At 41.7% G+C, this 24,854-nt stretch overlaps 2 protein-coding genes across 30 annotated transcripts in view; both read right to left on the bottom strand.

Moving 5' to 3' along the window:
* Nucleotides 1–13,918: 13,918 nt before the first annotated feature.
* Nucleotides 13,919–16,210, bottom strand: LOC101482764 (ras-related protein Rap-2b). Its single transcript, XM_004542585.5, has one exon. The coding sequence runs from the start codon at nt 15,756–15,758 to the stop codon at nt 15,210–15,212; it is 549 nt and encodes a 182-aa protein (XP_004542642.1). The 5' UTR covers nt 15,759–16,210; the 3' UTR covers nt 13,919–15,209.
* Nucleotides 16,211–20,757: 4,547 nt separating this feature from the next.
* mbnl1 (muscleblind-like splicing regulator 1) overlaps nt 20,758–24,854 on the bottom strand; it is a 43,595-nt gene continuing 39,498 nt past the window's right edge. For all 29 annotated transcript variants that reach the window (XM_012916765.4, XM_076876272.1, XM_004542588.6 and 26 more), the window contains 2 exons: nt 24,576–24,647; nt 20,758–24,395 (listed from right to left, as the gene is read on the bottom strand). In XM_012916765.4, coding sequence (XP_012772219.2) covers nt 24,591–24,647 — 57 coding nt within the window. In that variant the 3' untranslated portion in view covers nt 20,758–24,395; nt 24,576–24,590. The remainder of the gene's footprint in view (nt 24,396–24,575; nt 24,648–24,854) is intronic.

Below are 24,854 nucleotides of genomic sequence, written 5' to 3'. Positions count from 1 at the left end.
CCCTGAAATGAAATGTATTTTCTCTGGCTTTACTCCTGGTCCTCCTCCTTTACTTTGGTTACTCTTTCACAGTCTTTCCTTTTTTCTGTGGTGTTATGCAAAAGGTTCCTCTAAGTTTTGTCCCTCCATATTCTGTTTGTCAGCAGTTCAGTGTGTGTGTGTGTGTGTGTGCCACTGTTTGCACGTCAGCATCAGGTGTTCTGACTAAAGCTGTGACGTATGATTCAACCAACAAAAACCTCCATGTCCCATCGGGCCTTCCTCTTTCATTTTCCACCTCCAACATCCACCTCCGTTTCCAAATAGAGGCACCCCTCATCACCTCTCTCCTCCTAAAATAGCCCACTCTCTTCTCACCCCCTTCCTTTGGGATGCCAGGGTTTCAGGTTTTATGTTTTAGTTGCTCTCCTGTGTATCTGCTTTTTTTGTTAGATTGTTAGTCATCCATCCTTCACACCAACAGAAAGGGGCTCACATAGATCAGTAGTTATTTTATGATAAGTGCAAACCTTATGTTGACAGCACCGCATAAAGATAACATCTCAATCTAAAAGATAACTAAAAGTTCCTGCATTAACTTTTCATAACACAATAAATGTCTTTGGAGGAACATCTGTCTCTTCTTCGCTTAGTCAGCTTGCATCGTTGATGGGAGGGACCAAGCAGAAGTTCGCCTGAGGACGTAGAACCTGGGAAACGAGAGAGCATGATAACAGAGTGGATGGACCATAGACAGGAAAACAATCACGTAACTAGAAAAATGAGAAAAAATACTAAACTCAAAATAGGAAGTGATACATTTGAAAGCATAAATACTAGAACAGTGAATAAACAAACAGGAACAAGAAGTCAAATACTTCCACAAGAACAAAAGCTGAACATTACTGGAACTATAATGACACCATAACTCAAACACAAGACAAAAAAGTTCAGACACATGTATGCACACTTTAACTGTAGAACGTAGCCATATATTTGTAAGTCATTTCTTTTTGCCTTTTTCATTTTATTTTTCTTATTTGAAGGTCGGTTTTCTCTTATATCTCATTCTATTTTGACTTCCTGCCTTCCCTCCTGTTCTCCTAATCCTGCTCAGCTGTTTTTAATGACTTGCATTGTATTTGTGTCTTTCCCTTGGCTATATGTAATCCTGTCTTCCCCTTTTGCTTTGTCAAAGTGTTTGCAACGCTCCTCAAATCTCTTGTTTGAGTTCCTGTGTTTTTTCAGTGTGGCTTCAGGCTCCTCATTGTGGAAACCCCTAATTTCTTTGGGTTTTATACTTTTTGTTCTGTTTTGTTAACAGAAATCTATAACATCTATAACTTTATTTCTTTGGTTTAGCATAAATGGCCATGGGTCTTATTTTTAATTGCATGAAAATGCAATTAAAAGTATAAAATTTCTGTCCTCCTTCACATTTCCCAAAGCCATCATGTGGACCAGTGGATTGGATTAAAGTATTTGCCAGGCCAATTCTGGCCCCTAGGCCTTATGTTTGACACCCCTGTCTTAGAATGAAAGGAGAGGACTAAAAACATGCTACTATTAATCAAACACCGGTGATTTTTTTTCCTTTTATCATCAGGAATGGTTGTGTTGCAAAACTTGGATATGAATCATTAGTCATCACAAGCACACTGTATATTTTGTGCTGAAAGCAGTTGTCACTGCCAGGCACACACAGATCTCCACTGTGATTCATCAGGAAGCGAGAAGGAAAGGGAGGCAGAGGTCTGATGTTAGGATGTGTAATTGGTGTACTTACTAGCTTTCTAACTAAATAATAACTTAATGTTTTCTCACTTCTTTTTTCAGACCCAATAACAAGCTGAGAAGTGCATGAGACCTAAAGAGGATCCTAAAACACAGATCTGTGTGACATGTGACATAAAAGTGCAGAAACCTTTGAACATGAACAGAACAGAAATACTGCAGAAACAGGGGCTGATAAATTACAGTTAATTCATTTTCTGCTGAAATGAGCTGATGTCAGACTGGAAAGTCAACACATTGCACTCTGACTTCTAGTTTGGTACCAGACAAATACAAAATATAACAGAGGAGTAAATCCTCGCTGGGATGACATGAAAAAAAAAAAGTGCAAATCCATCCACTGATGTCTCGAATTTACAAATTGTATTCAATTCAAATGTGGGCTGTTTTAAATGCAAACAGAAACAAGAACAGAAGAAGAAATGACATCTCTGTAGGGATAAGATTAAATAAGAATTTTTTTTAAAAATACCTCTTTAGTAGCAATACAGAAAACCCGAAAGCATCACTGCATGCGATTTCAGCTTTTGAGCCTGATTTTTGGGTTTTACTTTACAAAACTATCTCACCCAGATTGGTGCTAAAAATTCACCAGAATGCAGAAGATTAAGTATTGACTGCTCAAATCTTCCTTAGAAGGACTGTAGCGCCCCCGTTTGTGCAGATGTTGATTCCATCAGTGCCTGCTGTTCATTGTATAGCTAAGTGTTTCCTAACTCTAATTTGTTTCACTTAGACTGAAACAAATTAGAGTTATAAATATTAGTTTTTAGAAGAAGTAAAGAAGAATGTGGGCTTTATTTATTTAATTTCTCAAAATAACTACACAGCATAACAGACTCTATCTAAAGATGAGGCTTAAGCAGAGCTAGTCTGGGAATAACTCAGGATCCTCCAGAGGAAACTGGAAAATGTTGCTGGGGAAAACGACTCTAAGCAGAGGAAAACTGCGTAGCTAAAATAAAATAAATCCCAAGTGAATCATGAATGTGAAACAGCCTTTTACTTACTTAACTTACTTAAATGTACTTGTTATTCAAGTCTAACTAACTAATTAAAAAATACTTCCCAGAAAACGTGTTGTAATACAATGTTGTAAAACAATAAAACAACATAAAAACATTTATTTTTTAAATCCCACAGAGGTTTCGGTTGTGGTTGGATGTTTCGGAGCTACAGTAGAGGATGTTTTTCTTTAACCAGAGAGATGGTGATCAACTTCAGAATGGAGAACATGGTCACATGACCTGTGCCTATGCTGGGACAGGATGTTGAACAGATCATTTCAACAATGCACTCTTCCAACACATCACACAGTAATACTGAGCCACCTTTATGTTGTCTGATGTTTGTTACTCTATTTTTCAGATACATTTACTGAGCCGATGTCAGTTCTGTCTTTTCAAACATTGTATTTGCTAAACATTTTACTGTAAGTCAAGAGTAATGTTATCACTGGTCTTGCTAAAGAAAAGAGAGGAAGGCTAAAGACTGCTGCACCATGTGAGGCACCATTAAATCAACTGCTCACCTTAATTGAGAGATCACACAAAAATACAAAAAGTATTTGGACCTCCCCGATTTCTTAGTTTTTTGAATATTTGCCACATTTTATCATTTAAAAACTGCATTTTGTATTTAGTAGAGTTATCTTCGTCTAATATTAAATATGAAACATAATCATTTTAAACAGGTAAGTATGACAAATATGCAACAAACTAAGAAACCATGAAGGTTGATGTTGCATTTTTGACTTTTTCCATTTTACAGCAATTTTGTAACCAAAAATAAATGTCGGAAACAGGAACTTGTTAAATTAATAAATTACTAATAAAACCAGTTCCAAGCTGCTTGAATGCTCAGTCGAGCTACAGACACAGACACAGGTTGTTTTATGATCCATCACCGTGGGCTCATTTACAGGCTGTTAATATTATCTGAATACTATTAGCTTTATCAAAACATAATAACTCTAGTTGGACACTCACCATGGTGAGTTTTTGGGTCTTATTTAATCATGTGCTTAACCTTTTCTTTATGTGCCGATGTGTGCTGTTTGTGTTTCTGAATGAGTAACCTGTTTTATTTTGTTAATCACGGTCTTTATGCATGTCTGACAGTTGTTTTTCCTTTGTGATTGTCTGTTTCACCCTTAGGGGTTTTACTTGCTCTTTGCTGCTGTGAGTATTTGAAATTACTCTCACCTGCTGTATTACCTGTTTTTGTTTGATTTTTTGGTTTTTTTTACTTTGATTGTCTGCCAGCTGTTTCAGACTCTTTGTGCATCGTCTCCTTTGAAAGTACAAATGCGGTTAATTTGCTTTTGCCTGAACCTGCTGCCTCCTGCTTGTTGCATGTTCGTCCATGTCTATTTAACGTTAGGCATGTACATGTTGTAGTTCAGGATATAAGCATGCATCATAAACACATTGATGTTGAAATACTGAGATCTTTGATCTGATGACGGCACTAGACGAAGCCAGGGGATGACTGTGCTGAGGAGGGGTGTAAATTAGTGCAGCACATGTCGTGACAGTCTAGCCACATAGAGAAATTCTAATGAAAATGCAAATGTAATCAAACTGTAAGATATTGAAACACAGTTCAGAGGATATTTGAAGATCTCCGCTCACAGCTACATTTACATCTTTACATTTAGGTAAAAAACAATCTAAAAGAGCGATTCATAAGACCCTTATGAAAAGGACATCGAGGGAACAGTTTACCTTGCCCGGGATAGGGTTACCGGGGCCCCGCCCTGGAGCCAGGCCCGGGGAGGGTGCCCGAGGGCGAGCGTCTGGTGGCCGGGCCTTAGTCCATGGGGCCCGGCCGGGCACGGCCCGAAGAGGAGACATGGGCCCATCCTCCCGCAGGCCCACCACCCGCAGGAGGCGCCATAGGGGTCGGGTGCATTGTGTGCCGGGTGGCGGCCAGGAGCGGAGGCCCTGGCGGACTGACCCCCGGCTGCCAAGACTGGCAATAGGGACATGGAATGTCACCTCTCTGGTGGGGAAGGAGCCTGAGTTAGTGCGTGAGGTTGAGAGGTACCGGCTAGATATAGTCGGGCTCACCTCTACACATGGCTTGGGCTCTGGAACCAGTCTCCTGGAGAGGGGCTGGACTCTGTCTCAGTCTGGAGTTGCCCCTGGTGAGAGGCGGCGGGCTGGGGTGGGTATCCTAATATCCCCTCGGCTTGCTGCCGGTACGTTGGGGTTTTTCCCGGTGGACGAGAGGGTTTGTTCCCTGCGCCTTAGGGTCGGGGAACGGGTCCTGACTGTCATCTGCGCTTATGCGCCGAGTGGCAGTTCAGAGTACCCAGCCTTCTTAGAGTCCCTGGGGGGGGGGGGGGGGTGCTGGAGGGTGCTCCACCTGGAGACTCTGTTGTCCTGCTGGGAGACTTCAATGCTCACGTGGGTAACGACAGCGAGACCTGGAGGGGCGTGATTGGGAGGAACGGCCTCCCTGATCTGAACCCGAGCGGTGCTCTGTTATTGGACTTCTGTGCTAATCACAGTTTGGCCATAACGAACACCCTGTTCGAACATAAGAGTGTCCATAAGTGCACGTGGCACCAGGATGCTCTAGGCCGTAGGTCGATGATCGATTTTGTAATCGTATCAGCAGACCTGCGACCATATGTTCTGGACACTCGGGTAAAGAGAGGGGCTGAGCTGTCAACTGATCACCACCTGGTGGTGAGTTGGATCAGGTGGCGGGGGAAGACGCTGGACAGACCTGGTGCACCTAAACGCGTAGTGAGGGTGTGCTGGGAACGTCTAGCAGAGGCCCCAGTCCGCGAGATCTTCAACGCACACCTCCGGCAGAGCTTCAACAGCATTCCGAGGGAGACTGGGGACATTGAGTCCGAATGGACCATGTTCAGCGTCTCCATTGCCGAAGCTGCTGCATTGAGCTGCGGCCGCAAGGTGGTTGGTGCCTGCCGTGGTGGTAATCCCCGAACCAAATGGTGGACACCAGAGGTGAAGGGAGCCACCAGGCTGAAGGAGTCCTATCGGGCTTGGTTAGCCTGTGCGACTCCGGAGGCAGCCGACAGATATCGACAGGCCAAGCGGAATGCGGCTCGGGCAGTGGCTGAAGCAAAAACTCGGGTGTGGGAGGAGTTCGGAGAGGCCATGGAAAAAGACTTTTGGGCTGCCTCGAAGAGATTCTGGCAAACAGTCAGACGTCTCAGGAGGGGAAAGCGGTGCTCTACCTGCACTGTGTGTAGTGCTGGCGGAGCGCTGCTGACGTCGACTGAGAAAATTGTCAGGCGGTGGAAGGAATACTTCGAGGACCTCCTTAATCCCACTGACACGTCTTCCGAGGAGGAAGCAGAGTCTGGGGATGAGGGAAATGACCCGCCAATTTCCGGGGGCGAGGTCACTGAGGCAGTTAAACAACTCCTTGGTGGCAGAGCCCCTGGTGTTGATGAGGTCCGCCCCGAGTTCCTGAAGGCTCTGGACGTTGTAGGGCTGTCCTGGTTGACACGCCTCTGCAATGTTGCGTGGAGATCAGGGGCAGTACCTGTGGACTGGCAGACCGGGGTGGTGGTCCCCATCTTCAAGAAAGGGGACCGGAGGGTGTGTTCCAACTACAGGGGGATCACACTCCTCAGCCTCCCTGGGAAAGTCTATGCCAGGGTGCTGGAAAGGAGAGTTCGTCCGTTAGTCGAACCTCGGATACAGGAGGAACAATGCGGTTTTCGTCCTGGTCGCGGAACACTGGACCAGCTCTTTATCCTCTCCAGGATACTTGAGGGTGCATGGGAGTTTGCCCAACCAGTCTACATGTGTTTTGTGGACTTGGAGAAGGCATTCGACCGTGTCCCTCGGGGTGTCCTGTGGGAGGTGTTGCGGGAATATGGGGTGTCTGGCCCATTGCTACGGGCCATTCGATCCCTATACAACCGTTGCAAGAGCTTGGTTCGCATTGCCGGCAATAAGTCGGACTCGTTCCCGGTGGGTGATGGGCTCCGCCAGGGCTGCCCTTTGTCTCCGGTTCTGTTCATAATTTTTATGGACAGGATTTCTAGGCGCAGCCAAGTGGCGGAGGGCTTTCGCTTTGGTGGCCTCAGAATCTCATCTCTGATTTTTGCAGATGATGTGGTTCTGTTGGCTTCATCGGGTGAGGGCCTCCAGCTCGCACTGGAGCGGTTCGCAGCCGAGTGTGAAGCAGCGGGAATGAGGATCAGCACCTCCAAATCTGAGGCCATGGTTCTCAGCCGGAAAAGGGTGGAGTGCCCACTCCAGGTCGGGGATGAGTTCCTGCCCCAAGTGGAGGAGTTCAAGTATCTCGGGGTCTTGTTCGCGAGTGATGGGAGAAGGGAGCCGGAGATCGACAGACGGATTGGGGCTGCAGCTGCAGTAATGCGGACGCTGCACCGGTCCGTCGTGGTGAAGAGGGAGCTGAGTGTAAAAGCGAAGCTCTCAATTTACTGGTCGATCTACGTCCCTACCCTCACCTATGGCCACGAGCTGTGGGTAGTGACCGAAAGAACGAGATCGCGGATACAAGCGGCAGAAATGAGCTTCCTCCGAAGGGTGGCTGGCCTCTCCCTTAGAGATAGGGTGAGAAGTTCGGCCATCCGGGAGGGGCTCAGAGTAGAGCAGCTGCTGCTCCACATCGAAAGGAGCCAGCTGAGGTGGTTCGGGCATCTGACAAGGATGCCCCCTGGGCGCCTCCTGGGTGAGGTGTTCCAGGCATGTCCCACCGGGAGGAGGCCCCGGGGCAGACCCAGGACACGCTGGAGAGATTATATCTCTCGGCTGGCCTGGGAACGCCTTGGTATTCCCCCGGATAAGCTGGAGGAGGTGGCTGGGGAGAGGGAGGTCTGGGCCTCTTTGCTTAGGCTGCTGCCCCCGCGACCCGGCCTCGGACAAAGCGGATGAAAATGGATGGATGGATGGATGGATGGATGGATGGATGGATGGACAATCTAAAAGTGTGAAAATAAAGAAAATAAATTAAAGATGTCTGATATATGAGCATGATTTTTTTTTGTCAAGCATTTCTGAACTTCCATAACATTAATACAATAAATGAGTGAGTGTGATCAGCTGTTTACATATTAGCCTTAGAGTTAAGCTCTTGAGACCAAAATGATTAACTTGCTCAAAAATCCCTTTGTACAAAAGTTTTTATATTTCCATTTTCCAATTAAACAAAGAAAATGGGATTTAGTGGACTTTTTGTTTAGTTTCTTCTTGTGTGAAGTTATGATGCTCCGCTTATCTAACCAGCTCAATCTTACAGGCGGATGTGAGATTGGTACAGTGCATCCAGAAAGTACTCACAGTGCATCACTTGTTCCACATTTTTTAAAGCCTTATTTCAAAATGGGCTCAATTCATTTTTCACCTCAAAATTCTACACAAAATACCCCAAAACGACAACATGAGAAATGTTTTCTTGAATTCTTGCAAATTTATTAAAAATATAAAAACAAAAAAGAACATTTTCATAAGTATTTACAGCCTTTGCTCAATAATTTGTTTAAGCACTTTTGGCAGCAATTATACTGCCTCAAGTCTTTCTGAGTATGATGCTGCAAGCTGGGCACACCTATTATTGGGCAGCTTCTCCTTCTTTGCAGAACTATTCAAGCTCCATCAGGTTGGATGGACGATTTTTAGAGCTCTCCAGAGATGTTCAATAGCGTTTAAGTCTGGGATCTAATTGGTCCGCACAAGCACATACATAGGCTACGTTCACACTGCAGGTCTTAATGCTCAATTCCGATTTTTTGATCAAATCCGATTTTTTTGTCTCCTCGTTCACACTACAAATAAAATGCGACAGCAAACGCGCTCTAGTGTGAACGCTCAAAGCGGCCCGCATGCGCAAAAGAAGATGTCACACACAACGCGCTCTGTTTAGACCAAGAACAAACAGTATTGTTTGACTGATGGCCGTTAATATAAAGACTTCGGACTTTACGTTTCCCAATTTTTGCTTTAAGTTATTTTGTTATTTACATAATAATGTAAATAACCTAATAATGATCCTTATTGCTGTTTAAGAGAGGAGCGGTGCTTCAAAGGATAGCTGCAGATTTCTGTCAGAATCTGCAGATTATACAGTACAAATAAAATGTTTACGTTGTCTTCCCAACAGTTTCACTGACATCTACACTGGATGGCTAGGAAGCGTTCGCGATGTCTTCTCGGGCGCTGATAATTGGCTTCAGTCTTGTGTCGGTGACGTAAAAGGCGGATTTAATGCGACTTGACCGTTCACACAGCAGTCGCTTTCTAAAACATCGGATATGTATCGGATTCAGTACCACATACGAAAGTGACCCAGATCGGATTTGAAAATATCGGATTTGCGCCGTTCACACTGTCATAGCATGATCGGATATGGGTCGCATAGGGTCAAAAAAATCGGATTTGATGCGCTTTCGCCTGCAGTGTGAACGTAGCCATAGAGTGCTCCTACAGCTATTCTTTTGTTTTGTTGTTGTTCTCCTGTTGGAAGATGAACCTTCGAGATCCAGAGAACTCTGGAGCAGGTTGTCATCAAAGATGTCTCTGTACATTGCTCCACTAATCTTTTGCTCTACCTTGACTAGTCTCTCAGTTCCTGCTCCTGAAAACCAAACAGCACATCGTGATGCTGCCAGCACCATGCATCGCTGCAGTTATGGTATTGGCCACGAGATGAGTAGTGCATGGCTTCTTCTAGATATGACTTTTGACTCTAGCTGCTTTCTGGCATTCAGGCTAAATAGCTCAGTCTTTGTTTCATCAGACCAGAGAATTTTGTTTCTCATGGTCATGCTGTAGAATGTTTTCTGTACTCTTCCCCAGATCTGTGCATCAATAAAATCCTGCCTCGGAGGTCTACAGACAATTCCTTGGAGTAGTTTGTGATCTGACATGCACTGTGAACTGCGGGCCCCTATATAAACAGGTGTGTGCCTTTCCAAATCATGTCCAATCAACTGAATTTGCCACAGATAGACTCCAGTCAAGTTGTAGACACATCTCACAAGTGATCATTGGAAACAGGATGCACCTCAGCTCAATTTTGAGTGTGAATAGTTATGTACATGTATACTTTTAATAAACTTGCAAGAAATGAAAGCAAACCTGTTTTGGGGGGTTTATGTGTAGAGTTTTGATGTGAAAAATGAATTTAATCAGTTTTGGAATAAGTCTGTAAAATGACAAAATGTAGAACAAGTGAAGAGCTGTGAATACTTCACAATCAATCCTAACATGCAAAAAAATTATCTAAATTAAAGTTCAGGACATAAAGATATAAAATTGTATTTTCTTTAATCTTTATGCTGAAATGTGAGAACTGTTGTCACTGTAAGCTATCCATAAAAACACTAAACAGAATACCATTGAAAAACAGGAGAAGACATGAAAGCAAACTAACTGGGCTCACTCTGAAAGTGTGTGTCTGTGTCTCATTTGTCACAGTGATTCAAGTTTATGTAATTCAGTGGTTTAACAGTAATACAGACATTATAGCCCTTCATTCAGATACTGTGAGGTATTTGCAGTGTTTCCAGGAAGGAGTGTTTGCAGTGGCTGGAAGGTGGTTTAATTGATCCAGCTGAGTGTTTCCAAACAGCTTACCGATAACCAACCACGATAACAGCAAATTGGTGTCATATGATCGTACCAACTTCTTCTCATATCAAATCACAGAAAGCACTGCACAATTCAGACACCCCAGTCACACAAGTGCAATGTTTCCACCCATGCCCCAGCCCTTTACTCTGCTTACTTCTCTATTTTGGTTTGGTTTGATAATGATGTAAAACATATTTCTTGGAACATTACAAAACTGAGGTCATGCCCTGTGTGTGCTTTGTGTGCACCTAGGGGGGAACAGAGTGTGACAATAAGCTACTATTTCTAAATAACAAAAAGGAACTGATTGCCTTTTTCAGCATTTCATAGATCTGAGGTGAATCTGCACAGGAAGCAACAGTTCATCCACCCTTCCTGTCATTCTACATGCCAAAAAAAGCCCAACATATGTGTCAGCTCATAACCTTCAGCTGTAGAACTTGCAGGAGATAAAGTGAGCTTGCATGTACTACATTTATTTTACTTTGCCAGGCAGCTTGTGAAATTGAGGATGAAGAGTGTGCTTGTGCAACAGCAGTAAGAAATGGTGTCAGGGTTTAGGCAAACCTCCAGCTCTGGGTTGTACTTCAACAGCTGGAACAGTGTATTTGTTATTTTAGCTTTATATAATTTATACACAGTCAGATAAGCAAAAACAAATGTGATTTGACTGTGGCAACCTGTATTTGCAGCATTGTCAAGTTTCTGTTTCAGGCATTTATGCATAGTGGATTGTATAGTCCACCAGACTGATAAACCTGCCAGGTCATGTGACTAAATCCCTGCAGGTGTGTAACTAATCTGAGAATTATGGCAAGATGGGAAAACACCTCAGACTGATTCTCCCATTGTAACGCCACTAAAATCTGCCCCGTGTTAACTCGTTACTTCATCATCTGAGGTTTTACCATAACCATAAACCATAAATATTGTTATAACTGGGATTGGTGCACTTAGTTGTAAGGTTCTTTATACTGTAGCTTAAAGACCCTGCAATAATACAAGAAAACCCCAACAATAATATGACCCCCTATGAGCAAGCTGGGAAGGAAACACTACCTTTTAACAGGAAGAAGCCTCCAGCAGAACCAGGCTCAGGGAGGGGCAGCCATCTGCCATCCATACACACTGGTCTTTAATTTTGCACATTTACATAACATGTGGAACAATATGACCATGTTGGGCCTTTAAAATATTGGAGTTGTTCTGAGGAAAACTCTTCAACAGCTGTACATACGCTGCTTGTTTTATAAGTGCTTACAAACCAAGATGACTGTGACCCCTTGGATTCACTTAACATTGAGTACTTATTTTATACAGTGATTTCCAGCTGAAGAGTTAAACTCCAGCTTTTACATAAATAAAAGCGAGTAAAATGTCTGTTCCCATTAGATGTATAGAAGTATGAAGCTTTTACTTATATAATATATACTAATGAAGTCCCTCTAACAGGCCGTGAGGGGCTTTAGCTGGAGTATTTTACACATATGAAAGAAATAAGAGAGTTAAATATGTGTAAGAAAATCACTTAGTAGTGATGCAAGGTATTACACTAAATCAGTCTGACTCCTCACCTTGGACTGATTTTTGTGTTGTTCTTTTAATATAAAAAAGTGAATATAGAAAAACCTGATGAAATTATTATCAGATTGATCTTAGTTGCCATTTTTACAGTAAGTTCACATTCTTTTGTGTTCCTGTTCTGATTGGCTGAATTGAGTCATAACTCATTTTAAAGCAACATTTTTACAGTCATTATTAAAAAAAAAACATGAACCACTTATTTATAAATAATCACTGAGATGAACATGAACTGTTCGTAAACTTCAGAAGAACTACAGGACTGCATTTTGTGAATTATAAGTAAATGCTTTAGTGGCCCAGATTCTGATGACAGAGGCAGCAACAGCGAACAGTAAGTATTTTTACAAAAGGGAACATTTTCTTTCAATAGAACCTGAATACTGCAGTCACATTCTCAAATTTGTTTTCCTAATTAGACCATGAAGCTTTGTGGTTTCTGGACACTTATTACAACAGCTCATTGGGCAGACTGAGAAAGACTTACCAAATGTCAGTCTTGAGCATGTATGGTTGATTTAGGTTGGATACTGACACAAAAAGTGCTCACTGTCTTCCAGAACAAGAGATCCACAATATTGATGTGCAGCCGACAAATCTGCAGCAACTGTGTGATGCTCTCATGTCAACATGGACCATCTCTGAGCAATGGTTCGAGAAGTTTTTTGCCATGGAGAATTAAAGCTGTTCTGAAAGTAAAAGAGGGCCCATCCTAATCCTTGTAAAGTGTACCTAATAAAATACATAATCACACATTGTATAAATACAAAGAAAGGTTACAGTTGTTTAACATGGAAAATAATAGTAGAAAAGCTTAAGCGGTGCAGCTAATGATTGTTTATACTGTAAATCAATATTTTATTGATATGTATAAAAATCCAAAAGCACTGAAAAATATGCTTGACAGATTCACTGACATCCTTAAATCACTTGCTTTGTGTGACCAACACAAAGCAACAAAACTGAAAGATATCCCCTTTGCACATCCCACTGAATCCCACGGTCACTGCGAGTTCCTTTTTAAATTGCTGTAAAATGTAAATAAAAGCACAATGCACTCATTTGCAAATCATTTAAACACTGTTATATGTGCAAATAGTACAAAGACAAGTTCTAAAATGTTGCACGTAATTATACGTATATATATGTATGTATGTATGTTTGTTTGTGTGTGTGTTAGTTAAGTGATAGAAACAACAAAAAACTGGAAAAGCTGTGCGTTGCTAAAAGACTCTGAGAATCTGGAAAAAAAAGAAACGTCTGCACGTGCGTCAGTGTTGGAAACAATTATTGAATGGCTGTTATTTTCAGGCCCGCAGGAGGCACTGCATTTTAATACAGAACATTCTGCAGCAGAAGCGACCGCGTGAGCTCAGAAACATGTTCTGAAATCCATCACCAGTGATTGTGGTAGGAGTATGGATGCCAAACCTGGCCTTCCTTTAGTCCAGACAAAACATCTGGCAGCATATAAAATAATATATGACAAAGTTGGCACTTAACTGCTTAATTCTCATATCAAGCAAGCACGATGAAACATTTTGTCTTCTCTGGTTGCCAAACACTTAAAAGTGTTAAAAAAGAAAAAGAAAAGAAAGAGGTGATGCAACACAGTCACAACTTTTTTGTAACCAGCTGGCATCAAATTCCAAGTGGAAAATTATTGCTTTATCCACATAAAATTCAAATTCTGTTTCACTTGTCTTTGCTTTACTTTTAATTTACTTTTTTTTTAAAATGATTAGCAAATCATAGCATCATGTTCTTATTTATTTTACAGCTCATCCTATACCCATTTCCGTGCACCACTACACAGTTCATATGTTATCAGTGATTTGTGATTATCAGTCGGTTGCTTATGGATTAATCAACTACCTGTTTCAGCCCTAAAGTTGTTTACAGTGAGAGTCAAATTGAAAACACCCCGAAAGTATAACGCATATACATATCCTCAGCACAGACGGGCACAGCACACAGCGTTACGTAAAATCTGTTTTGTATTACAAGTCTTCCAAACTGACAGCTGGATTGGCAGATTTGTCCAAAGAGAGAAATACAATTATGGTAAGTCAAAGAATGTCACATTTTAGAAAGGGAAAAAAACTAAACAAAACAGCTAGATAATACATACAGACATGGCTTCCATTCACTGAACCAGAATTGCAGTAGGTAAAGTTATTCTGTTGTTCTTCTTGGAGTAGTACCTCAAGAAACGGCCTGAATCTGACCCTTTGGACAGCAGGTCGAGGACAAGCGAAGCTTCCTTACAGTCAAGTAGGAAGAAGCGCCTCCCATTCTCAGCACAAGTGAAACTAGACTGTAAATTGAAAACTGCTAGAAAAGTTCTGATTGCCATCATGACTCACTGCAGAGGAAGTAGGGCTCATGAGTTGGCACAGTCACAGATTTCTTAGGAAGGCACTTGACACGGGGTCACGGCGTCCCCCATGCAGCGACAGCAATGCACTAAGGTCCTTGTTTGTGCACACTGGGGAGGGACACCGTCAGCTAAGTGCAAGTTCCACGATAAATCCATTTTCACCAAACCAGAGACAAGGGGGGGCGGGAAGAAAACAAATAAAAAAATTGCTGGCAAAAGAACTCCACCACAGTCCACGGCTTCAGTATTAGCGGGTGGGTCTGTGCCTCTGGGATCACGCTTTACTGTCTGGAGAGATAACGGGACATTGATTCGAGCAACCTGTCCAAGGCTTGAGCGGTGACTGATAATTTAATCAGATTTGTATTTTTTATTTTTTTTTTACACTTTCAGGCCTTCCAAAAGACCCTAAAGGTAAACAATCCCATTTAAGCCTAGGGATTTGGTGTAGTAGCCCCAAAACACAAGAACAACCAGTCTCCAAGACAGAAGACCCTAGCCCAGAAGATATAAACAGTACAACTGAAAAGAAGAAAAAACACAAAAATAACCAGAAATCACGTGTCTCTTAGGTTTCACAATAAGACATCCCCACTGAGGCACATTTCCAGAGAAGTGTCATATACAAAGCTATAAAAAAATCCCCAAACATTCAAGTACTTTTTCATGTAAACACTTTTCCAGAATATGATACATATTTGATTGTTGTCGTGGATTTTGTGTGTGTGTCTGTGTGTGTTTGTGTGCAACAATAAGACAACAGTGTGAGGAGAGAGAATACTTTTGCAAAAACAAAACAAAAAAGAAAGCCTGCAGGACAACTTTGAAAGCTCAAACAGCCCGGATGCACAGTTTCTGTTTGTTTGTTTGTTTGTTTGTTTGTTTGTCTTTTAGAGCACGACACATGAACAGCACTTGTCTCCACCGCTGGGGACATTTGTATAGTTCATCTGTCTGACTATCTCTGCAAACAGTTCGTCGACTGATCCTTTATTTTTGGCTGAAGTTTCCATAAACGGGCAGTTCCACTCTTGGGCCAGAGCCTTGCCCTCCCCGGAAGACACCTCTCTCTCCCCCTCCAGGTCCACCTTGTTTCCCACCAGGATCATGGGTACCCTCTCGTACCTCTTTACTCGGATGATCTGGTCTCTCATGGGCTTGATGTCCTGAAAGCTCTGCTGGTTCACCAGGCTGTAGACCAGAATAAAGCCCTGGCCGTTCTTGATGTACAGGTCTCGCATGGAGGCGAACTGCTCGGTCCCCGCCGTGTCCAGGATCTCCAGCACAGACGGGGACGAGTCCACCTCGATCTCCTTCCTGTAGAAATCCTCTATGGTGGGGTCGTACTTTTCGATGAAGGAGCCCGTCACGAACTGGACCGTGAGCGCGGATTTGCCGACTCCGCCCGACCCCAAAACAACCACTTTGTACTCCCTCATGGCCGCGGAGAGGTATATGTATATATATTCTTAAAAAAGAAAAGGCAGACACCTCCTTTTCCGCGACGAAGCCTCCTCTCTCTGCCACCCGCTGGCCAGCCCCGATGTTTTCAAGCCGAGCAGGCTGAGAAGAGTGCCCTCTGGCTTGGATAGGATTCAAATCCCACGCCGGCAAATCGCCCTCTCGTGCGCTGTAAGGGCCGCGGAGCACGGATCCGGGGAGAATGGCCGCTCCTGGGCATCAGCGGGCTCAATTAAGACACATTTTTGATAGCGCTGTATTGTGCAACGGCGGCCGTGAAGCGTGATCGCTTCACTGCTCTTGCATGGCGTTTCCTGCCCACATCCTGAGCAGCGTCAAAAGCCGAGGCTTCAGTTCCGTTTTCTTAAAGGAGCCGACACCCTTCAGTCACAGCAATCAGATGACCAGACAGAACGATACTGCAGTCGTATGCACGTCTGTGGCCCGATCGGCGTGACCTCTGCCCTCATATTCATATTCGCGGTCACTGCTCGCAGCTGTAGACTCTGTAATTATGTGTCTGGTAATGGGATTATCCAGTTAGTCGGTAATCGGTGCGCATATGTCAGTGTGCGCCATGTGCGCCACATGGGCATAGATACATAGTTAACTGATCACAAAGGAAATCCAGTAGCTTGCAAAGCACAAAACCTGAAACATAACAGGGCAGCAGGGAAGTGACGGAGTCACATCACTCAGTGCTGGCCCAGGGTGTTTGCATTGTATGCTTTGTGTGTTAAGTGTAGGTATTGCAAAGGGTGTAATTATACACCAACAAGCAGTATGCACAATGCAAGAGTTGTAACCACTTTGCATAGTTTATAGGGAACGCTGGCACCGTAATCACACAAAATAAAATAAAAACGACTAAAATAAAATGTCAATGTGCATATGCATGGGGCTGCTAATGTGCTGCTAATCACAGTTATGCTGAAAAGTCAGTGTTTCTGTGTCCCCGCCCATTCTGTGATACACTGCAGAGCTGTGTGGCTCTTCTGTGCACTTCAAAATTCCCACATTTTCTTCCAGTTCTGTTTAAATAAATGCAAATGCAGGTGAATTATGTCATTTGTTGTTCCTCATCAGCTGCTATAACCTGAAAAGATCAAACCATCATGAGGATGTACGGTCATAGCAGGGGCGATTTTAGCCCATTTTCGGGGGGGTGTTTCAGCACCCCCAAAATGAATCAAAGCACCCCCAAAGATTTCTTACCTTTCTGACAATATTTGCTGTTTGTGTGACACACTACTAAAAATATAAAAAGCAGACAGTACTTGGTTGAGACGTAACATTTTAACAACAAAAGTATAGATATCCCCCCCCCCCCTCTCCCAAAATGGTTTGTTCCAGCTCGGCTCTCCCCTGCTCTGGCTCTAGCGCTGCCAGAGGATGTTGGCTGAGACATAGCAGAGCGGAGGTTTAAGTGCCTGGCTTAAAACAGGACATATTAGCTGCATTTAACCTTCAGTTACTCTTTATATAGTTAGGTAGGAGTCACACCATGTTTCTTTTTAGCTGAAAAACATTACACCCAGGTAACCTAAACATGGTAAAAAAAAATGGCCTGCATTTGTATAGCGCTTTACTAGTCCCTAAGGACCCCAAAGCGCTTTACACTACATTCAGTCATTCACCCACACATTCACACACTGGCAATGGCAAGCTACATTGTAGCCACAGCTGCCCTGGGGCGCACTGACAGAGGCGAGGCTGCCGGACACTGGCGCCACCGGGCCCTCTGACCACCACCAGTAGGCAGACATGGAGTTAGTATCTTGCCCAAGGATATTTGGCATGCAGCCAGGAGGCAGCCTGGGATCGAACCACCTTCTGATTAGTGGCTGACCTGCTCTGCCACCTGAGCTACAGCCACCCCATGTGTTTTCTGAAGGAAACGGTTTCCAGGGCCTAATCCGTGGATCGACTTCCTTCGAGGCGTGGACGTCTATCAGCAGAGAATGTACCTTCACCTATCAGCAGAGAATGTCCCTTAGTCTGTAACACAGTCAAATATATTCTCAAGCAACATTCAAGCATGCCATTCAGCGTGTTAGTACGAGCTCGGGAGCAGCTTGGGAGAACAAGAAAACAGAGACTGCTTCAGGTTGTCTTCCCAAATTGACTCAACTTTATTCACAAGTACAACAGTTTATATAGAGGGTAAAATTCATGAGACAGCAGATTTATCAGTTTAAACCAGTACAGACCAAGATAAGGCAGCGTCTTCCTGCCCATGGGTGAAGAAGCATCCTTTGTGTAGTTTATCAGTTCAGCTACAATTGTGATTATCTCAGCGACATATTTTCAAGGCACAAAACGAAGAGTTCTTTCATTAGTGAAATCTGAAACAAACCATTTGGCCTTCAACAGGCGTCTAAAAGATTAAGAAACTAATGTAGCTGAGGGAGTGATCTCTGTGGTATTTCAACCTTGTACCAGCCTGTGATTCTCACACATCAATTCTTGGGTCAAAGAGAAAAATAACTAAAACAAAGGGGCCTTATTGAATGACAGAGTTTTCCTGTATAATGTCACTATAAAACAATATCCAGTAAATGCTACCATGGTACTAAAATACCTAACATTTTCCCCACGATATTTGCTACCCTACAATCCGTCCTGCTCTGACCGCCCTGTTGCTCCCATTGAAATTTATACAGTCTATTTAAAATCTAAAACTTAAAATTGTTTTAGCCTACTGTTGTTGCCACTGTCCTGTTTGAAATAGAATGAGAGAAGCTGCTTATTTTGTCATATGTGCCTATATTAAACCCAGGAGCCACATTCAGGTAAACGTGTAAGAACAAATGATCCGTCAATCAAGAATAATGTTGGATCAGTGTTTCAATATTTAGATATTTTATTAGATGTTCATGTGGTTTGGTTATTTGCCTTTTGGTTGAAAGTACACGGAGATAGGACTTTTTTATTAGTGATCTTAATAATATTTTTTTTCATATTAATGTAATTTTTTTTATCTAATTGAATATAATCTATTTGTGTATGATTGTGAGTCCAAAGAGGGAGAGAGGAAAGAGGGGAACATGAGGAGAAAGTACAAGGTCAGGAAGAACCAGGTAAGGAAACAGAGAGGGAACAGTGACAGGCACAACAGAAACTGTTAAACTGCTTGAGAGACTTGACCACCAAAAGTGATAGACAGATTTGCCAACCTCAAGGTGAGGCCACATAGGTTAAAATAAAAGAAAAATAAATCTGCAGAACCATAGTAGTATCTGCAGTAAAGATCTTTTCATACATTGTATACATTGTACCATAGGAAAAGTTGCCTCCATTATTATAATTTTTTTTATCAATATTTTGTACATTTGTACATTTCAAGGACTCTATTTTTGGAGTGTATTTTTATATATCTGTATTGTATTATACATACACATTAAAAGTGAACCTCTGTCCAAAAAATCCACTCAGTTTACTTCTCATTTACTATGAGCATAATTTTCCCCCAGTAATTAAGGTTAGGATATGTATTTTTTTTTAAATTGCAATCCATTCTTCATTTGCAGCATTTAAATAACCTTGATCAGATTTGATGGTTTTGTTACAGACTTTTAAAAAGTGTTTTGCTTTTCTTTTACAAATGTGGGGATTCAATTGTGTTAAAATGTACAAAACAGTGATGTCATGTTTTGTGACGAGGACCCAGGCACAGAGAGACTTGATGAATTTAAGAATCTTATGATTTAATAAAGAAATTTGCAGACTTGCACAGAGATGGTAAAATTATGATGACTGATAACGGAAACGAAGACAACGGAGGACGAGGACAGGGAGGAACAGGGGTTTAAATGCACCAAGGAGACAGTCAGAGAGAACTCAGGACAACTGGAGACATTTAAGGATGCAGGGACTGACAGAGACAGGGAAGAAGTCTCATCGTGACGAGTAAAGTTTATCTTGCCTGGCTGGGCAGTGCTCAGCACCCCCAAAGCTCTGATCCTAGAATCGCCCCTGGGTCATAGGAAGTACAAATCACACAACACTGTTTTTAAAGCCTAAATCAACATAAATAAGACACATATGTTCAGATAGAAACCCTTAGACTGTCCACAGTTACATAAAACACCCATCTCGCTCTCTGTTGGGTAACTTATGTAATGTGAAACTGTTTTGGGCTCCTGTTGATACCAATTCCTCCTGCTGTCTGCTTCTGAGTAAACAATGACCACAAGTTAGACCCTTGGACAAATTCAGGGAATACTGACTTACATGCTGGCTACAGTAGTGCAGGTCTTAGTGGGGTTTCCTGGATAATTTGCACAGAAACCAAAAAACTGATAACTCTTATGCACCAATAAGGTGTCTGTGAGCCCAGAGTTGGAACCTCTGACCGCATCAGTGGCTGAGGGGCTACTACAAGTCCACCATTGATAGATAGATGGAGCTCATGGAACCTATCCACATCCAACTTCCCCCATTTGCTTTTAAACCTGTCCAAATACAGGCTACTTCTTGAAAGTCAAGAGGAAGCAGGAAAGCTGTGCACCAGCTCTGTGTTAGCTGCAAGGTATCTGACATGTGGAACACAGCAGGGCTAACTATGGTGAGATTTAAATTATAAAGTGTGCAAACATCTTCCTGTTAGGTGCTCGGGAACTACATGCACTAGGAAGCACAGGTCTTTATGTGAGATTATATAGGTGTCATTCAAAAGCACCACTATCATTTCTGACCCAGATAATACACGCGATCTCATGAAAATCGCCTTGAGCATAATTAATGCAACCTTCAACATGTCATATATTGCTCTCCACGGAGCTGCTCCAGAATTGTTATCTTGATTGCCTGAACCCTTGAGAAGAAGACAGCTGTAATGACTATAAGCTGTCCTCTTCACCTAAGAAATCCCTGCTAAAAGTGAAATCAGATGATGAGTGGATTTGATTTTGCATCACTTGAAATTTCCACCTTTGTGGCATTCGCTCACATCGATGCAGAGAACCACACAGAGGGTTGCGTGAGCAAATCAAATATTGTTTTATTCAGATTTTTTTTTTCATCCATACAGCAAGAGTCAATTAACAATAAAATGTGCATAAACAAATATGAAGACAGAATAGTACATTATTGTGTGGCAACTGTTAGCAAATACATAACTGGGTGGGTGCACTTACAAGTAAAAAGCAGTCAAAGCGTACATGTGCGCCCAGCAGGGAAGCGAGACCTCGGTTGCAGCCTGAAGACTGAACGTGTGGTTTGGAGAAAATGGTGCTTTGGTTCTGTAGCAACTATACAAAGCAGCCTCGAGTCAGAAACACATCTGATGTTGTCTGGCGACTGTTACATTCATTTTTTTAAAGACTAAATTTGCCAAATAAGCATTTGGTGTGATGAGCCTTCACCTGCTGAGTGCACAGCTAAGAGCAGGAACAACTGCCCCGTGAGTCAGCGTGGACTGTAATTATACGGCTATGAGAATGTATCCGGGGGGTGGATGAGTGCTAATGTTTTCTCATTCTTTAAATAACAAGTTTGCTTGGACAATATTTTATTTTAATCACACAAGAGTAAGATGACTTGTTCTAAAGTATCACTTCTTCCCACTGTGGATGTTATCTACTGCATGGATAATTTGAAAAACAAAGAACAAATGTTGTGTATTCTGTAGTCTGAAGGTGTTATCTTATTACCTTACATATCTATCTTTTGTTTACGTGTTTGTACTTTTACATGCAGTCAAATCAAACTATAATAGAATACACATTTTTGACAGGTTCATGTATCAGCTGTACCATGGGAGCAGCAATACTGCGTGACCAAGTCCAACACATGGTATATGAATGTTACTGGATATGTCATCCTACAAGAGGGGTGGAGTTAGCATGATATGGGGATATCTACTCCCCTACAACATTCCCTGGCAATACTAGCCACTTATAAAATAAGACAAAAAGCGCATAGCTTTCTCTGAATGCATTGGCCAAGAAACTAGTGCCCTTCTTTGCAAGCATTTTTTTTTCTTTTAGCTGGTCTTCTAATTTAAGAATTTAAATTAATCTAACAAAATTCCTTATAATTATAGATCTTTTTTTATTCAAAATAATATCTCAATATGATACACATTTTTTTCTCTGTTCATTTGACTATATACAGAAGTGCAAAAAGACAACCTTCGTCCCTTAGGTTCGAACTCATAATCTGCAGCATTTCTGATTCCTCGGGAAAACAGACGCCTCTGCTTCCTCGCTCCTAATCTCGCTATCTATCGAACATCCGAACACCCGTCAAATCTCAATGCTCGTTTTGGCCTGACATTCAGGGCAAACTTAAGAAATATTCAAACAAAAACAAAATTACATATCTCTTTGAAATGGATACAGTAGAAAATAATTTTTACTCTAAAACATGGACAGTCTGAATTTCAGTACAATATAGTATTTTCAAACATGATCTCGACATGTTACAAGGAAAAATTTAAGTTGGTTAAAATAGTTTTTGTGTGTGTGTGTGTTTGTGTTTGATTTTTTTGTTGTTTTTTTCTTGTTAAACTCAGAGACCGCTGCCGTGCAGCAAATCAATTGATCTCGTTCCTCGTATCAAAAAGTCTTCTCATCAACAACAACAACAAAAAATTAACTGACAATGTAACACAACTGAAAAAGACATCCAGCTATATGAATGAAGTGAATATTTAAAACTAACACATTATCATTTATATGGTTTGAAAAAAAGTTATGAATGTCATTCTACCTCAACATCTACAACGGCTATATCAATGTTGTCAAGTAATATATAGTAAGGCAAAAACAAAACAACAAAAAAAAAGAAAAATAATCTAAAACTACATACATCAAATAGATTCAAATTCTTAAGTAGTACATAACACATAAGTTCAATGAAATTTAAGAGAGTAATTGTTATTGTTACAGAGCGAGAGAGAGAAAAAAAAGATCATAAGCGGCATGTGAGAGAACTATAAAACATCATTGGTGTTCTTTACCTGCACGGTGATTGAGAGTACATTTGATTGGGCGAGGACCCATTAACTGTAATCTAAGGCTTTGTTAGGTACATTACAATCGGTAAAGACACGCTGCTGTGAAAAACATAAATCAAGACACATGAATGAAAGATGATAAACCTTTTTCCTTAATTGTTTCAGCCTCTGCAGAGATGTCTCTGTATTCACCCACAGTGGATAAGTTTGAGAGAAAAAAAACAAACTGTGCTTTGGTTTCCATAGTCAGATCTATGCGTGGATGAAAACCTTTGTGTTTTTGCATGAGATACAAGGCAAACGTTTGAACGTGTTGTACTTCCTCAGAAAATCAAAAATGAAAGTTCACTTGGGATGGGATGTGAAATTAAAATATGGCGACTGGACAAATAATCGTTCAAGTGCACATGTGACCTACTAGACCTTTGGGCTTGTTGTTTAAAGTTCGCATCCACACATGGCTCAACAGTGCTTCTTGGGAGACACAGTTTAAGAGCTGCTCCTCTTTACAAGAGGGGGAAACATGGTAACGCAATGTCAATTGAAGCTACACCCTCTACTTTGCCAGGCTTTAGAGTCAATGGACTTGTCCAGCGACTTAATTCCAAGAAGGAAAAACAACACTAGTCTATGAAAAAGAGTTATGACAAACTTTAGAAAAACCCTCCATTACTGATTCTAAACAAACAAAAAGGAACAAAAAAAACATCAAATACCAAACAAATTGATTTGGCAAGAAACCCACTTCTAAAACTGATTAATTTGAGAAAAGAAAAAGTTAAAAAACACTCACAATGGAGATTTTTAAAAACAAAACAATACAAAAAAAGGAAAAAAAAAGAGCCATACAAAACTTTTACCTTCGGTAAACAAATAACACTGCTGAGATAACACTCTGGTTTTAGCTGTATGGCCTTTATAGCACATAACGAGGTGAGAAAAGCTAGCCTGGCTGTGCTTTCAAGGTACACAGGTATGTTGGTTTACCCAGAACATTCATATGTCCAAGACCCTCATGTCAACATCTAGTTTCACTAGTAGCTGTAAAAACACAATACTGTACATGCCTAATTCATTTGGCGAATAAAATCCTGTTAAAATCATTGTGCCTTTCAGATTTCAATTCAAATTCAAGGTGCATGTTTGCATTACTCTTGTAAACGCTGAAATATGGCTATCAATTAAAAAAAATGAAAAATAATAATAATAATAAAGCAGAACAAATAAAAAAGGAAAGGAAATCTTGGTCTACTATTGTACCAGCACTTGATGTCGTCTCATGTAACAACGCTCTTGACCTTCTGTGCATGCGGTAATAATAATAATAACTAGAAGAAACTGAGTGCTATGATTCAATCCGACACAGAGGTATCATGTGAACGTTTCCCCCGCCGAGGGGGGGAGAGAGACACGCCGACCCTGGCAACAAGATATGCTCTTCTCTCAGCTGGATGTTGAATTTGACAGCAAATTCTTCTTGACATTGATATGTGGGAAGATGGCACAGATCATGTGTTGTACCCTTGATGTTTTCACGTGTGATGAGACGTGGCAGACCCTCCTTGTCCCACTGCTTGACATTCTGAAGGTTATGTACATAAAGGCTGAACTCTTTTATTTTGGCTTGGACGGTGCCAGCACACATTCATTTGATCTGCAAGAGACGGTGGATTTAGCTTAAATCAAACTGATGGTAAAGTGTGGTTAGAAGCTCTGTGTGCATACAAATTCAAGGGAAACTTGAAGCAGATAATATGAGTCACACAAATGGAGAAAAAAAACCAAACAACTTGTGATGAATAGAGAAAATGTGAGGGTTGAAATAGGAACTCACTGTTCTTGAGAGGAACTACATCTGAGTCAAGTACTTGTGACTACTCAGATGATCTGCAGATATTATTGGAATCTGGGGATAGAACAACAGACAAGAGATCAAATGAAGGATGCTGACGCGAAAACGGACAAAGCTGAGGCTGGCCGGCGCAAATAAGTACAGATCAACATATTTTAACATCATCTCCTCGCATTAAGATGAAGTTATTGCTGGAAAAAACAAAGACAAATATGACAAGCTGGGGAAAAAAAAGCAATTTGGCTACAGTTGTGGCACAAC

Source organism: Maylandia zebra, linkage group LG18, assembly GCF_041146795.1.
Source record: "Maylandia zebra isolate NMK-2024a linkage group LG18, Mzebra_GT3a, whole genome shotgun sequence".
NCBI classification, from domain to species: domain Eukaryota; kingdom Metazoa; phylum Chordata; class Actinopteri; order Cichliformes; family Cichlidae; genus Maylandia; species Maylandia zebra.
This window is presented reverse-complemented; position numbering and strand designations above follow the sequence as displayed.

What these genes read in the sequence shown, in the direction of transcription:
- LOC101482764 (XM_004542585.5), bottom strand. Translation starts at nt 15,758, where the DNA reads ATGAGGGAGTACAAAGTGGTTGTTTTGGGGTCGGGCGGAGTCGGCAAA.